We start from the raw sequence: 16,486 nt of genomic DNA, 5'->3' as shown, positions 1-16,486 counted from the left end.
TGTAAGAAACTTGACTCCACTGTTATATTCCTCTGTTATCTCCACTGGACTAACACGTTCAAAGTTTATCTTAATTATCAAAGTTAACTATAGATGCAGTGCAACTGCCACCACTGACACCAACAGTGCACATACTCTTTTAGTTGTAACTTTTAGAGCTCTGCACGGTGAAGCTCCCCAGTATATCTCTGACCTGTTGAAACCTCATGCTTCATACCGAGCACTTAGGTCTTTAGGTCAGAGGTCACTATTGGTCCCACAGACTCGGTTCAACACACGTGGGGATCGAGCTTTTCAGGCACCGAGGCTGTGGAACTCCCTGCTGTTATCTTTATGCTGTCTAGACTCTACTGACTCCTTTAAAAAGCAGCTGAAGACATTTTTACACAAACAGGCTTTTAATTAATTTTAACTTGTATGTCTGATCTTATTGTGAAGCACTTTGTGGTTTTTATCTGTGAAATGTGCTATATAAATAAATTTTACTTACTTACTCTCCAGACACTTTATTAGGTACACCTCAATGTTACCTAATTTAACCCATTTTTGCCCTCAGACATAGACTCAACAAAGTGCCTGCAACACTTCTTACAGATTCTGGTCCGTACTGACAGGAAAGCATCATGCAGTAGCTGCAGATTTGTTGGCTCCACATCACGTTCAAAAAACTGGTTTGAGATCATCTGAGTTTTGTGATATGGCGCTATCATGCTGCTGAAAGCATGGTGTTTACTTTTTGTTCTGTGTGAAAGTAAGTGAGGAGAAAAGTCATTCTTTTTTTTTTTTTTTTTTTTTTTTTTTTTCTAAATGACATCAGAAACAGCAGTATGCGACATTACGTGATGGCAGAGCTTCAGTTCATCCTTTGTCATTTTTTTTTTTTTTTTTAATAAATAGGACAGGGGGAATGAATGAGAGAGAGAGGGGGAGAGAAAGAAAGAAAACCAAAGGGGAGAAGAGACGGTGAGAAGGGGGGGGGAAGAGAGACAAAAAAAAAAAAAAAAAAAACTCCTGGGTCACCTGTATGGAGAAAAAAAACAAACAAACAAACAAACAAAAACAAACAGAGGAGACAGCAAACAACAAAGAGCAACATAATAATAGAGAAAACAAAGCACCATCACAATAAACTAGCTAGTCATAGATATCAGTATTTACTAAGTAATAAACGATATTGTGCAGCACGCAAGATAGACAGCGCACAGTGTGCTTTGAGGCAGCAGCCAAGAAAGCTTTAGTCCGCGTCTGTGAATACCCATGTGTGCATACCTGTGTGGATCAGCATGCTTGCATTCCAAAGGTTTCTCCATGTAATGATCTGCTAGGGAGTGTGGGGGGGCCACAGCCCCGTCCTCCAGGGTGTGAAGCGGGTATGGAGGAGATCAAAACTCCAGACATCCAGAGGCCCCCAGAACACAAGAGACCATGGAAGACCAACAGAGGGGCAGCCGCGCCACTGTCCCAGTAAGAGCTGAGGAGAGTCCCAGATGAGGGGTCACTCAGCAGCCGCGGAGCAGAAGTCAGGGGGAGTTGCAGTGACGCGCCCGTGAGCTCCGCCGGCCCCCAGCTGCGCCTGAGTGACCGAGCCCTAGGCCGAGAGGCCAGGGGCACCCCACCTCCAAAGGGGCCCGAGCGAGCCCCAGGCCCCGACAAGCGGCCGCCAAGGAGTGAGCCGGTGTGTACCCGGACGCCCACCCCCAGACACAAAGAACCACCAACACACCGACACCTGAGGGAGTCCGCCACCGGCAGGGGAAGTGGTGGTGGGTGGAGATAGGCCTCCAAACCTTGGAGGGCCTGAGGTGTCCCCAGAGAGGTGGCGTCTGATACCCAACCTGACATATAGACACAGACATACAGGCACACACAGATACAAACATCCATTCCCACCCTCATGCTCTCATATGCACTCACTCCACACTCAACCAATAGAGTTGAGACATAGAGACATAGAGATTATTTACAAAGAAAATAGGAAACTAACTTAAGTCAACACAAAACAAACATATATACAACATCTATACATCTATATACAAAACACAGTCTGCATGTTACCCTCTCTGTAACATCTCACTGAAAAGAAACCAGGTAGGCCCTGACAGCCTTCTTTTATACCCCATGGCCCCTCCCACTAGGCATAATAGTCATCTCTTTATTATTGTCTGTGAAGGTTCTCAGTCATCCAGGTCATCGTAGTCAAAGGAGCCATGGACTCTCCACCATTTGACCTTAGAACTGAAGAAGCTTCTCAGATGAGAGGTGAAACGTCTTCAAGCAACTTAAAGAAGTCCAGACGCTTTTCTCTGCAAGCTCTTTATTATTCCTTTTACCAAACAATCTTTCCCCCTCAGCTTATTTCCAGCTGTATTCCTACAATACATATATGTATATAGAGACATTTATGGCCAATTCCAGGCAGCCTACAGTGTTTCACAATAACAAAAAAAAACAAACAAAAAAAATAATGCAGTTCACGTGATCTTTCAAGCGCGCGCGAACCCACCATTTAAACCCCGGAACACCATACCATCGGCTTGCATAACCCCCGTATAATCGGCGATCACAGCGAGTCTACGCGACCGGCTTTATTAAAGGTAAGTGGGAAAAATATGTTGGCCACCCTCTGCGCCGCTCAAAATATACCTCTCACCCCTTTTTGTTTATCTGCCCGGTCGACGAAAAGACGCGCAGCCACGGTAATTGTAGAAACTAATGGTGGTGGTGCGTGTATGCGCCCAGATCAGCTGTCTGCAGCCCGGGACGGTGTAACTCCGTCACAGGGGCCCAGGCCCATCCGGACCGGGGCCCAGAACAGCAGCGTCGCCCAGCCCCACAGAGCCCGGGACAAGAAAACTGACTGTTGACAGTGGTCAGACGCCTGTAGTAGTGCAAGAGACTTTTGTAAGGTGGTTGCTTGATGTTTTAACGTTGTTTGGCTGGTAGCTGCCTTTAGTCCATGTTTAGAGCTGTGAGCTAAGTGTAAATGACCTCATTAATATTTGGTAAAGTGTTTTGTAAACTTATGAGTGGCTATTATATTGTTGGAGTGAATGCTTTTATTTTGAAAGTCACAGAGCGACAAGGTGCCGTAAATCAAGTGGCGTAAACCATATGGCAGAAGCGCGAGTTTTAATGCACAGAGAGGTGTGCTCTGGACAGGAATGGGGAAAAGAACGGCTATTAAGGTGCAACACTGAGTCGAAAGCAGTTTCTTAGCACCTGGTTGATGAGGGAACAAGGTCTGTAACAAAGTTTGTCCTGTAGATATGCATTTTGTTGTTTTACGGAGCATGTAGCTGCTGACCGCTACTAAGCATAAAGGCTAAGTTTTCACCCACTAGAGGGCGCTAACGTACCTCGTCATGTTTAGGCAGCGATGCAACGATTTCCCTGTTATATGCAATAATTTACAAGTTTTAGTGTTATTTGTTATGTAAGGTAAGGAGAATTAATTTGTAATAAATGAATAAGTCAAAGGGTTAAAGGTAACACACTGTTTGATTTACTAATAGTCTTTTATTCTGTATGTTGTAGCTCTTACGGTGTGTTCACATACACGGCTGTTTAATAAAAGGATTGTGAACCATCAGTTTGAGAGACCATCTTTTCAACCGGGGATGCTACAGTAAGAAAAAAAGGACTGTGTGAAAATAAATATTTAGACTGCAGGAACTGTTAGAAACATAAAGGGGAGTTTCATGTGTTTATTTCTTGTTTCAATAATACAACAGAAGACAAAAACTGGAATGCTCTATAATCTTTCACTTAATAGTATCCCAGATGCGTTCCCACCAGGATTTCCAGGATTTCCATGGTTAGTTTGTGACCTCACTGCGGCGTTCTGAGTTGGACTTTCATGCGGTAAGGTTTGGGAGTCAGAGTGACCCCATAGACTGGAGTGAAGTCTGGTTCTCCTGCGTCCTCGGGCCAGATGAACTTGAACTTCCTCAGCAGAGTCACCATGATGAGGAAGAGCTCCATGCGAGCCAGACCCTCTCCGAGACACACCCGAGGACCTGAGACGTTGAAAAAAATACCTCAGTATCATCTACGACAGAAGATTTAATCATCTATGTCGGTATGTGAATCGTGTCTTCATGTACCTGCAGAGAAAGGCATGAAGGCCTCTGGTTTAACAAACTCTCCTTTGTCATCGAGGAAGTTTTCAGGGTTGAATTCATGAGGGAATTTCCACTGTCCCTCCTCGCTGAGCACTGAGGTCAGATTCTCGATGATCATTGTTCCCTGAGGACGAAATCAACCTCAAAACCATTAAGGATGCTCGTCACTTTCTCTGTTGCCAAAAACTATTTAACCAGTTGGCCCTTACCTTGGGAATGGAATAACCCATCAGCTCTGTGTCTTTAGTGGTGCAGTGGAAGACACTGAGAGGAACAGTGTTGGCAACTCTCTGTATCTCATGAATCACAGCCTGGATGAAGAGAAGACATTTCTCATGCTTTGGCTTGGAGCAGAATGTATGTGTGCACCCAGAACCAGGTGGGAACCTTAAAAATAAGTTCAATAGTGAATAAAACTTTGCTGTACGGCACCTGCACGTAGGGCATGTTGTGTCTGTCCTCAAAACTGACCCGGTCTTTCCCTTCCAACACTCGGTCTATCTCCCGCTGACACCGTTCTGCCAGAGCAGGGCAACACGTTACCGTCTACACACTGCAGTCACCACAAGCAATGATACACAACAACATTATACCAAATATGTTCAGTGAATCAGCAGTATGTTGAGTTAAACCAATCGGCTGAAAATAGTTGCTTTCCATTGATTGTCATAGTCTACAGCATATAAGTGGCATGTGTCACACAAAGGTAAGTGCAACCAATTTTAAATGGACAAACATCAGTTGAACTGAAAGAAAAGAAGAAAATATGCAGGTTTACCTTGTACATGCGGATAGTTCATAAGGTAAAGAAATCCAGTAAGTAGGGTGTTGGATGTAGTGTCAGTGCCAGCAAAGTGAAGGTCTAAAGCGTACAGACAGATCCGGTCTTCTGAAAATGAAGACCCATCATCGCCTCTCTGAGTCAGAGGAATGATTTATGCAAATAAGGAAATTCAACTTTGTTGTTACAGGGTGAAAAGGTCACAGCCATATGTGTAGTCTCCTTAATGTAAAATCTATTTTTTATAGTTATTTTAAATGTAATCAATTGCTTTATTATAATATCTGGGATAGTAAACTCCTCATTTCACACACACCTTCTCCAGTTCATCCAGATAGCAGTCAACAAAGTCCCGTGGCTCTCCGGGAACTCGGGTCTTCTTGTGCTCTCTTATAAACTCATTTACAAGATTTTCAACTGTCTAAAAAAACACAAGTAACTATGACTGTATTAGCATTGACTTTTTCTTAATATTGATGAAATCCACAGATTATTTCAATGTAATTAAAGGGATTTTAAATGTTACCTCTGCATTCTTGAAGGCTTTCATGAAGGGCAGTGGTAGGTAACGAATTAAAGGAAAAGAGTCATACAGCTGCAAAGAAGGACAATCGTTTATTTTCCTCTATGCTTCAGTTGTAACAGAAGATGGTTACAGGACGCTGTATTTGCAATAATTAAGTCATTTCTTTTATTTTATCATTTTGTTGCTGTTTTACTCACCATAGCCCACGGGCCATTGGCTATCTTGGAATTCTCAGTGAAGCACCTAACAATCACTTTGATTAGCGCATTGTCATACTCGTAGCGTCTAGCGAACAGGACCTGGCAGATGATGTTGGACGCTGCATTGTGAAACATAACTTGAGGACTCATGGTTTTACCTGTGGGAGGCGTAATGTAAGTTATAAAAACCAAAGGAATACACAAGAACAACAGAAACAACAGCACAATGAACAATTCTATGTTAAATGACATACCAATGCTCTTTTCCAGGGTACTGACGGTGTATTTAATCTCTTCATGAATCCTGTCCTCCATCAAGTTCTTCCCCAGACCAAAGTTCCTCAAAGTCATCAGAGCAAAGCGACGATGTTCCCTCCAACTAGAGCCATAATCTGCCAGAATAACCCCTACAACAAGTTCACCAACACAAAAGGGGAACAACAAACTTAAGAATCATCTATTTGAACCTTTGATCATCACTGCTGTTATGTTCTAGAACTCTAAATTGTGTTAATGTAGAGAAAATTCACTAAAATCGCTGGGTGACAGGTATAAACTGCATGCAGACCTTTTTAGTACCATTACACTTTACAGAGTCATGCTGATGGTACACATGCAGTATCTAGTTTGGGATTGTCGTGTTAACAGTGCCAAACTACACAATTGGACATTGTCAGCAAAGTTCAAGAATTTAGTATTAGTAATATTTATTTCATCTTTTATTTGACCGAGAAGTTACACTCTTGAGATTAAAAAGGTCTTTGATGAGAGTGACATGCTCCGACACAGAGAGCATGTTTTAATGACGGAAGAAACCAGAGAACCAGGATTAAAATGTCTTGGTGCATGCTCAATCATCCATGTAAGTAAGACTGAAGAAGACGTTTCTCCCATTGAAAACACTATGTCTAGATGAACAGAATCAACCTTCTGGGAGAGAGAACCAGGAGAAAAGCCACGCAGACACAGGGAGACCACCAGACAACCACTGAGCCGCCATGCTGCCTCTTTTTAAGTGTTTGACTAGAAAAGTGAAGCAACCTGGCTTTCAGGAGGCTGGTGGAGCCTGAACTGTCTGGTCTGGGGTCTTTGACCCTATTTTTATGTGTTTGTTTTGTGCAATCAATGCATTTGTTTGTGTTAATTCAGCTGTGCCAGGGCCCTGCTCCGATTGGTGTGTGGATATACAGCTCCGACGTGACTGGTTCCAGCCCATTAAAAGGAGGCTGGAGTGCTGCGGTGGGAGAGGTTCTCGCGTTTCTCCTCACGACCCAGCAGTGTACCCCTGCAGTGCTGTTTTGACAGTTGTGGAAGTGGAGTGGGTAGGGGTGAGCTGCCATTTCTTTTGACCACCAGTTTTCTCCTGTTTTGAATTAGTTAAGGAGGTCAGACCCTGTCGTTACTTTTGACTTTTGGTAAGGTCAGGGGTGCGGGATTTGTTTAGATTTTAGCTTTGTTTATTATTTTGGCCTTGGCTCACCCTGAAGTGTTGACATTCCCGTTTTGTTGTCACATTATACAGTGGGGCAAAAAAGTATTTAGTCAGCCACCGATTGTGCAAGTTCCCCCACCTAAAATGATGACAGAGGTCAGTAATTTGCACCAGAGGTACACTTCAACTGTGAGAGACAGAATGTGAAAAAGAAAATCCATGAATTCACATGGTAGGATTTGTAAAGAATTTATTCGTAAATCAGGGTGGAAAATAAGTATTTGGTCAATAACAAAAATACAACTCAATACTTTGTAACATAACCTTTGTTGGCAATAACAGAGGTCAAACGTTTACTATAGGTCTTTACCAGGTTTGCACACACAGTAGCTGGTATTTTGGCCCATTCCTCCATGCAGATCTTCTCGAGAGCAGTGATGTTTTGGGGCTGTCGCCGAGCAACACGGACTTTCAACTCCCGCCACAGATTTTCTATGGGGTTGAGGTCTGGAGACTGGCTAGGCCACTCCAGGACTTTCAAATGCTTCTTACGGAGCCACTCCTTTGTTGCCCGGGCGGTGTGTTTTGGATCATTGTCATGTTGGAAGACCCAGCCTCGTTTCATCTTCAAAGTTCTCACTGATGGAAGGAGGTTTTGGCTCAAAATCTCACGATACATGGCCCCATTCATTCTGTCCTTAACACGGATCAGTCGTCCTGTCCCCTTGGCAGAAAAACAGCCCCATAGCATGATGTTTCCACCCCCATGCTTCACAGTAGGTATGGTGTTCTTGGGATGCAACTCAGTATTCTTCTTCCTCCAAACACGACGAGTTGAGTTTATACCAAAAAGTTCTACTTTGGTTTCATCTGACCACATGACATTCTCCCAATCCTCTGCTGTATCATCCATGTGCTCTCTGGCAAACTTCAGACGGGCCTGGACATGCACTGGCTTCAGCAGCGGAACACGTCTGGCACTGCGGGATTTGATTCCCTGCCGTTGTAGTGTGTTACTGATGGTGACCTTTGTTACTTTGGTCCCAGCTCTCTGCAGGTCATTCACCAGGTCCCCCCGTGTGGTTCTGGGATCTTTGCTCACCGTTCTCATGATCATTTTGACCCCACGGGATGAGATCTTGCGTGGAGCCCCAGATCGAGGGAGATTATCAGTGGTCTTGTATGTCTTCCATTTTCTGATGATTGCTCCCACAGTTGATTTTTTCACACCAAGCTGCTTGCCTATTGTAGATTCACTCTTCCCAGTCTGGTGCAGGTCTACAATACTTTTCCTGGTGTCCTTCGAAAGCTCTTTGGTCTTGGCCATGGCGGAGTTTGGAGTCTGACTGTTTGAGGCTGTGGACAGGTGTCTTTTATACAGATGATGAGTTCAAACAGGTGCCATTCATACAGGTAACGAGTGGGGGACAGAAAAGCTTCTTACAGAGGACGTTACAGGTCTGTGAGAGCCAGAGATTTTCCTTGTTTGAGGTGACCAAATACTTATTTTCCACCCTAATTTACAAATAAATTCTTTACAAATCCTACCATGTGAATTCATGGATTTTTTTTTTTCACATTCTGTCTCTCACAGTTGAAGTGTACCTCTGGTGCAAATTACTGACCTCTGTCATCATTTTAAGTGGGGGAACTTGCACAATCGGTACTGACTAAATACTTTTTTGCCCCACTGTAAAGAACAGATTTGTTCCCTGCCGCTGCTTGGGTGTTTGGGGGGAGCGCGAGTGCCTCACTCGTGTTATTTCCTGGCCCTAGATGGGTCGTAACAGTGTTTTCTCTTTGTTTAGTTGCTTTCAAAAGACCCTTATGAAGAAAACATCGAGGGAACAATTTACCCTGCCCGGGATAGTGTTACCGGGTATTAAATTTCAGTTCTTTTCGATTCTTTAGGGCCAAGAAAGACACGGCTCAAAGTGGTCTTTTACTTTAAAAAATGATCTTTATTCTACATTTCTGGATATGGAGACCTTAAGACAAAACACACAACTCCACGTCTGAAGCACAAACGGAAGCCTAGTTATTTATATACTTGCTCTCACGTCACACCACACTTTAAGTTTCGATCAAACAGCCTAGTTGGTTTCACTTTCACCTCTCTGGTGGGGAAGGAGCCTGAGTTTGTGCGTGAGGTTGAGAGGTACCGGCTAGATATAGTCGGGCTCACCTCTACGCATGGCTTGGACTCTGGAACCAACCTGCTGAAAACGCTGGACAGACCCGGTGCACCTAAACGCGTAGTGAGGGTGTGCTGGGAACGTCTAGCAGAGGCCCAGTCCGCGAGATCTTCAACGCACACCTCCGGCAGAGCTTCAACAGCATTCCGAGGGAGACTGGGGACATTGAGTCCGAATGGACCATGTTCAGAGTCTCCATAGTCGAACCTCGGATACAGGAGGAACAATGCGGTTTTCGTCCTGGTCGCGGAACACTGGACCAGCTCTTTATCCTCTCGAGGATACTTGAGGGTGCATGGGAGTTTGCCCAACCAGTCTACATGTGTTTTGTGGACTTGGAGAAGGCATTCGACCGTGTCCCTCAGGGTGTCCTGTGGGAGGTGTTGCGGGAGTATGGGGTGTCTGGCCCATTGCTACGGGCCATTCGATCCCTATACAACCGTTGCAAGAGCTTGGTTCGCATTGCCAGCAATAAGTCGGACTCGTTCCCGGTGGGTGATGGGCTCCGCCAGGGCTGCCCTTTGTCTCCGATTCTGTTCATAATTTTTATGGACAGGATTTCTAGGTGCAGCCAAGTGGTGGAGGGCTTTAACTTTGGTGGGCTCAGAATCTCATCTCTGCTTTTCGCGGATGATGTGTTTCTGTTGGCTTCATCGGGTGAGGGCCTCCAGCTCGCACTGGAACGGTTCGCAGCCTAGTGTGAAGCAGCGGGAATGAGGATCAGCACCTCCAAATCTGAGGCCATGGTTCTCAGCCGGAAAAGGTTGGAGTGTCCACTCCGGGTCGGGGATGAGTTCCTGCCCCAAGTGGAGGAGTTCAAGTATCTCGGGGTCTTGTTCGCAAGTGATGGGAGAAGGGAGCCGGAGATCGACAGACGGATTGGGGCTGCAGCTGCAGTGATGCGGACGCTGCACCGGTCCGTCGTGGTGAAGAGGGAGCTGAGTGTAAAAGCGAAGCTCTCAATTTACCGGTCGATCTACGTCCCTACCCTCACCTATGGCCACGAGCTGTGGGTAGTGACTGAAAGAACGAGATCGCGGATACAAGCGGTGGAAATGAGCTTCCTCCGAAGGCTGGCTGGCCTCTCCCTTAGAGATAGGGTGAGAAGTTCGGCCATCCGGGAGGGGCTCAGAGTAGAGCCGCTGCTGCTCCACATCAAAAGGAGCCAGCTGAGGTGGTTCGGGCATCTGACAAGGATGCCTCCTGGGCGCCTCCTGGGTGAGGTGTTCCAGGCATGTCCCACCGGGAGGAGGCCCCGGGGCAGACCCAGGACACGCTGGAGAGATTATATCTCTCGGCTGGCCTGGGAACGCCTTGGTGTTCCCCCGGATAAGCTGGAGGAGGTGGCTGGGGAGAGGGAGGTCTGGGCCTCTCTGCTTAGGCTGCTGCCCCCGCGACCCGGCCTCGGATAAAGCGGATGAAGATTGATGGATAGTTGCTTTGTCTCATTTCCAGCATTAATAAAGATGTGATCTAAGTGTATCTGCTGAGTCCTGCACACTGGGTTCACTCTCTGCCTGCCACACGTCCTGTTTCACATGAACACTGAACAAAAAACTGGTTTTCTTAAAGAGAAACAAACTCTGGTGTAGCCACGGTTTAACTCTCACTGTTTTGCCTCTTTCAGATGCTTTTTTATCAGTGTATCATATTTCCAACATGCTTACGCTCTGTGATTTTTGCACACTATGTTGAGATGCCTTTTACAAAGACATACACAAAGTGCTCTTATTTCCTTTTCATTTGTTTCACATGTCAAATACTACTGTGACATGTTACTGACACAGTGTATAAAACACTCTTATCTGAGTGTTACCTCAAAGTCATTTCCTGAGATAATAATGCAAGAAGAACAAAGGTGAAATATGCATATACTGCTTACCAAATGATAAAAATATAAAGACAAAAATGTGTCCTATACAATATAATACCTGCTTTACCTTTATTCTTGGTGACATCTTTTTTTTTGTTTTGTTTTTTTTGTGTCCCTTTTGGATCTTTAGCATCAGAATTGTTGTCTTAAGGCCAAGAAAGATGCCAAGCGGATTTATTTTACCAAGTGGATCATCATGGCCTTGCCATATTGGTCCATTTGATTGACCTTTATTATAATTATGAATTTATTTTATTTTCAGTTGCTACAAACGGGACAGACATGACTGGGGGATAGGACAGGGAGAGAGAATGAAAGAAAGAGAGGGAGAGAAAGAAAACCAAAGGGGAGAAGAGACGGTGAGAAGGGGGAGAAGAAAGAAAGAAAAACACCTGGGTCACCTGTATAGAGAAAAAAAACAGAAGAGAAAGCAAACAACAAAGAGCAACATAATAAAAAAAACGGCACCATCACAATAAACTAGCTAGCAGTAAATATCAGTAGATACTAAATAATAAACGATATTGTGCAGCACGCAAGATAGACAGCGCACAATGTGCTTTGAGGCAGCAGCCAAGAAAGCTGTAGTCCGCGTCTGTGAATACCCGTGTGTACACCTGTGTGCATACCTGTGTGGATCAGCATGCTTGCATTCCAAAGGTTTCTCCATGTAACGATCTGCTAGGGAGTGTGGGGGGGCCACAGCCCCGTCCTCCAGGGCATGAAGCAGGTATGGAGGAGATCAAAACTCCAGACATCCAGAGGCCCCCAGAACACAAGAGACCAAGGAAGACCAACAGAGGGGCAGCCGCGCCACTGTCCCAGAAAGAGCTCACTCAGCAGCCGCGGAGCAGAAGCCAGGGGGAGTTGCAGTGACGCACCCGTGAGCTCCGCCGGCAGCCAGCTGTGCCTGAGTGACCGAGCCCCAGGCCGAGAGGCCGGGGGCACCCCACCTCCGAAGTGGCCCGAGCGAGCCCCAGGCTCCAGGCCCCGATAAGCGGCCGCCAAGGAGTGAGCCAGTGTGTACCTGGACGCCCACCCCCAGACACAAAGAACCACCAACGCACCGACACCTGAGGGAGTCCGCCATTGGCAGGGGAAGTGGTGGTAGGGGGAGATAGGCCTCCAAACCTTGGAGGGCCTGAGATGTCCCCAGAGAGGTGGCGCCTGACACTCAACCTGACATATAGACACAGAAATACAGGCACACACAGACACAAACATCCATTCCCACCTTTACTCTTGGTGACATCATTAACAAACAAGTCTTGAGGTCGTCCAGCAAAATCACTAGCCTTGGTCACCATGGCCTCCTTTATGGCCTTCATCCCATTGATGATTACTGCTGGTTTAGGGCCAATAAAGATACTGTAGACATCTCCATAAGACTTCCTCAGCTGGGAGGGAAGGCGATAACAAGCACAGGATAAGTCATATGTTTAAAGTGGGCTAAACATATTTGCACAGCTGAGCACATGATATAGAAACATTGCATTTAAATATTACAAAACATACAGAGAGGATAAAATGCATTTAGGGACAAACCTCCTGTGTAGAGCTTTGTGTGGTTCCTAATATAGCAGCCTGCTGTAACATGATCTAAGACCGGGCATAATGGCACCTTTGTGTGATATGGTTATTGTCAACCAATCAGATGCAAATGTATTCATGTCCAACCAGAAGAGACTCGCCCCTGGACAGTTTGCTTGCTGGCGCGTGTCCTAACCCACCAAAACCTTTTGTCTCCTTTATAACTGCTGAACTATGAAACGAATGAGTGTGTTGTACTAACACACACCCAACATTGTAGAATAACTATCTTATCTGATGCAGTACTTTGGTGAAATATTGGTAGTCTGCTGTTGTTTATAAAAAAAAAACTGTTTTTAAAATAACTTGAAGGACAAAAAATAACAACTTCCTTTCATTCAAATTATAAACATATTTAATAAATATCTACATAAAGATGTTAGAAAACTCCTGTTGTGTAAGAGGTGCAGTACTGCTGGGACGCCAAGTTCATGTTTTGCAATCACACAGAGCAAACGGGTGCACTGTTGTTGCTGCCAGGTAATTTGTGCCCTTACAGCTCAAGATGTTTTTGGTTGTCATTATGTTTCATTCAGTTTGTAACAGCAACGGTTTCATTCATTTCAGGAAAAGCAGAAAAATTTCCTGATGTGTTAGTGTAACGGGTGTATTAAAAAATAATTTATATTTCACCAAAGATCCATCCTGCAGTGTTATCTTGCTCGTTCCCTTTCTGCATTTTGTCTCACAGTTCTGTTCGATGTTTTAGTGTGAATTAGTTTCTCTGTCGAGTACAGCACTTTATTGTAACATGCTAGTTAGTCATCTCAGACCAGAGCATAGGAGCATGCAGGTGGCTTCTCATGTGGGCCGCTATCCTTCTCTCTCCCTTGAAGGTGTTCATGCAGAAGTCCAGTAAAGTGAAGTCGCTGTGCTGTTTTGTTTTTATTTTAAACAGTTCGGGGAGAATAAATCCACCCAGCTGGCAAAGTGAGAGCTGAGTCCTCTGGTCATTCGCACAACACAACGCAGAGAATTAACGGTAATCAGAGTTTAAGGCCAGACTGGCTACATTAGCATCCAGACATTTAGACATATTTAAATGCTAATAGTAGTAATTTCACCAGTGCCATAACAATATGCACCTTAAACAAAATCCTCTTTATTGCAGCATTTTTTTTTCTTACCCTTTCGAAGTCCTTTAAAGGGTTCTCCAGGCTCAGCTGCAAAGTGTTGCCTAGCAGGGGCAGGATAGGGGGTCCCGGTGGAAAGTTCTTGGGTCTCCGAGATTTGAGCTGAAGAACAATGAAGCAAACACAGAGCCACAGCAGCACAACAGAAAGGAACATGGTCAAACTGGACTGTACTGAAAGCTGGCTGACTTGCCATTAGTAGTAGCAGTAGCCCTGTCTCTTGTAAGTGTTGACTTTGTCCTCTGAGTCAAAGTTCAGAGAGGCTGTTAAAGAGGGAGGCCATTGGAGTTTTGCAGGTTTTCAGTGAGAGCCACTGTTAAACCAAACCATATGTTTTTGTGTCAGACTTGAGTATTTTCTTTTTAAACTCTGCCCATGTTAAAACACAGAAGCCAGTGAGTTCTCTCAATGCATCGCAGCTGAGGTGAATACTGATAGAGGGGGAGAGCCCGTGTATCTTCCTGTTTCCATGGTAATGTGCTCATTTAAATGATTTTTAGGTTTGTTTGATTGTAAATCAAACAAGATTTGAAGCAAAGTGTTTGAAGCAAACTGCAGTAAAGGCCCCAAATGGAGGACTCACAAGGCAGCAGCAAGGAGCAAAAAACCAAACAGCAAAGAGTGGAATCGAAGCTCTTTAACAAAGGTGCACTAAGGGAGGATAACACTGACAACGAGCACTATTAAACTGAGGCTTTAAATACTCAAGATAAGTGAAGACACTGGGAATTAGACAAAGCTGAAACTACAGCAATGATACACAAATAAAACAAATACAAAACACAATAGAAACATTACTGAACTACATTAAAACGAACTCAATCAATACCACAGACTAGAAATAAAACAAAACTGTGAACACTGAAACATCCCAGAATCCATGACATGAACAGCAGTCCTGTAATCTTCTCTAAGGTGTTATGTATCGGGACATAATTAGAGTAATCTGCGCCTTAACAGGTAATAAACAAACTGGTAAAATTAGACTCATCATACATTACACACGTCATTATTTAAAAATAACAAAGTCAAAATGCAGAAGAAGCCCGAGAAACTAATTTCACCCTTATTGTATCTGTCATACACATCTGTACGAGGTTAGGGTAAGCGGTCATAATCACATGCACCTCATAACTGACCATCAGCGAGTGTTACCATGTTACCATGGTTTCGGCCGGACTGTGAATGGACAGCAGACGGCAGAAAGAAGAGGCCAAAGATGAGCACAGAAGCAGGTGGGTGGAGGAGTAACGATGGGTGGGGTCAAGTACAAACGGGATTTTTTTTATAGGCAGAGATCAGAGGAAAAAAAACGAGTGAAATTAAACTTGAACTGTAACAGTGAAACAGGATGAGGAATTCAAAGTGATCAAAAATTGTGATCAAGTCTGATGGAAACTCCGTTTTTGAAAACTACATCATGAGTGTGATGTTTTTACCTGACCATCCAAAAATAAATTGCAAGATAACGTTTTGACCAGTAAATTGAAAAAAAAAGTCAAAACTCATATATGCAATTTGATATTTAATTTCTTTTTTTATTTGGCACATTTAACTGAGCTTAATAAACAGTCCAGCTTCAAAAGTTTGAATTTTCAAATCTTTGCCTGGAAATTGTTAAACCGGCCAGCAGGTGGCAGTGATCACTATCCAATAAGGTTTGGACTGAAGACGCATGAGGAATGACAACACACAGGTGGAAGGTCAGCAATGCAGACTGGCAAACATCAGGGAAAGACAGTGTTGCAGTCTTAGCAGAGGGCAGTGACACTGTTGATTTAACCCCCAAAAGTTGATTCTGTTCATCTGGATGTACCTTCTTTGGATGAGTGACGAAACGTTTCTCCCACTAAAAAAAAAAGGTGCGTCCAGATTAACAAGATCAACTTGTGATGCTCTTCAATCAAAGATGATCGAGCATGCATCATGACACTATTGGTTCAGGTTCATACGTGAGTTCAAACATTTCTGGCCTCTTAGATTTCTAAATCTAAGTGAATGCATTTAAAGCAGGAACTGCCCACCTAGTAACATGAGTACTCACACAAGCACCACGCTACATCTGACATATATGGTTCCATTTTTTACAGGACATTGTTGAAATTATAAACTATATATTGCAGTTATCCACTTATCAATGATTTTTAAATAAATGTATGATCAATCAGTGTTTTTAACAAACTTTGTTTTTTGTGGAATTCATCAGCAGCTGTGGAGAGATGTATTTGAATATCTTCTGGTTCCAATTTTCCTAACCTGGAAGCTGAGGATGGCTGATTCCTGACAAGGACACCAACCTCAGCGCTTATTGGGTGTTACATCCTCCGTGCAGCCATTCCAGAGAGAACGAGAGAGCAACGACCGCTCATTAACATCAGCCAGAAACCAAACTGTCCCTTCCTGGCAGCCGTGCAAACTTCCAATTAGAAAGTTTGCATTCTCACAACAATGATGTGGTGTGTCATCGTATGAGGATGTTACAGTTTCACTTAATTCTGCTCAGTTAAGTATTTTGATGATCAAATATGGCAGCTTTGTGTTGTGCTGGAAGTTAAAACTAATTGTCCTCATGAGCACAGCATCTAACAACTCTCCTTTAAAAAATCGACTGAATTTAACTGGACACACTGGTCTC

General features: G+C 44.2%; 1 protein-coding gene across 5 annotated transcripts; it reads right to left on the bottom strand.

The window, feature by feature from the left end:
- Positions 1 to 3,690: 3,690 nt before the first annotated feature.
- Positions 3,691 to 15,052, bottom strand: LOC113027179 (cytochrome P450 2F2-like). Of its 5 annotated transcripts, none has more exons than XM_026176772.1 (12): positions 14,991 to 15,040; positions 13,846 to 13,953; positions 12,363 to 12,525; positions 5,883 to 6,035; positions 5,626 to 5,786; positions 5,429 to 5,497; positions 5,219 to 5,323; positions 4,900 to 5,038; positions 4,554 to 4,639; positions 4,331 to 4,432; positions 4,104 to 4,245; positions 3,691 to 4,016 (listed from the first exon to the last, which is right to left on the bottom strand). In XM_026176772.1, the coding sequence occupies exons 1-12, from the start codon at positions 14,991 to 14,993 to the stop codon at positions 3,829 to 3,831; spliced, it is 1,419 nt and encodes a 472-aa protein (XP_026032557.1). In that variant the 5' UTR covers positions 14,994 to 15,040; the 3' UTR covers positions 3,691 to 3,828. The 5 variants fall into 5 exon arrangements, with proteins under 5 accessions (XP_026032557.1, XP_026032556.1, XP_026032560.1 ...); XM_026176771.1 differs by having other exon boundaries at positions 14,979 to 15,021; XM_026176775.1 differs by lacking the exon at positions 12,363 to 12,525 and having other exon boundaries at positions 14,991 to 15,052.
- Positions 15,053 to 16,486: the final 1,434 nt, after the last annotated feature.

The sequence above is a fragment of the Astatotilapia calliptera genome, chromosome 7 (genome assembly GCF_900246225.1).
Source record: "Astatotilapia calliptera chromosome 7, fAstCal1.2, whole genome shotgun sequence".
NCBI lineage: Eukaryota > Metazoa > Chordata > Actinopteri > Cichliformes > Cichlidae > Astatotilapia > Astatotilapia calliptera.
Note: the sequence above shows the minus strand (reverse complement) of the source record. Positions and strands in the feature narration are given on the sequence as shown.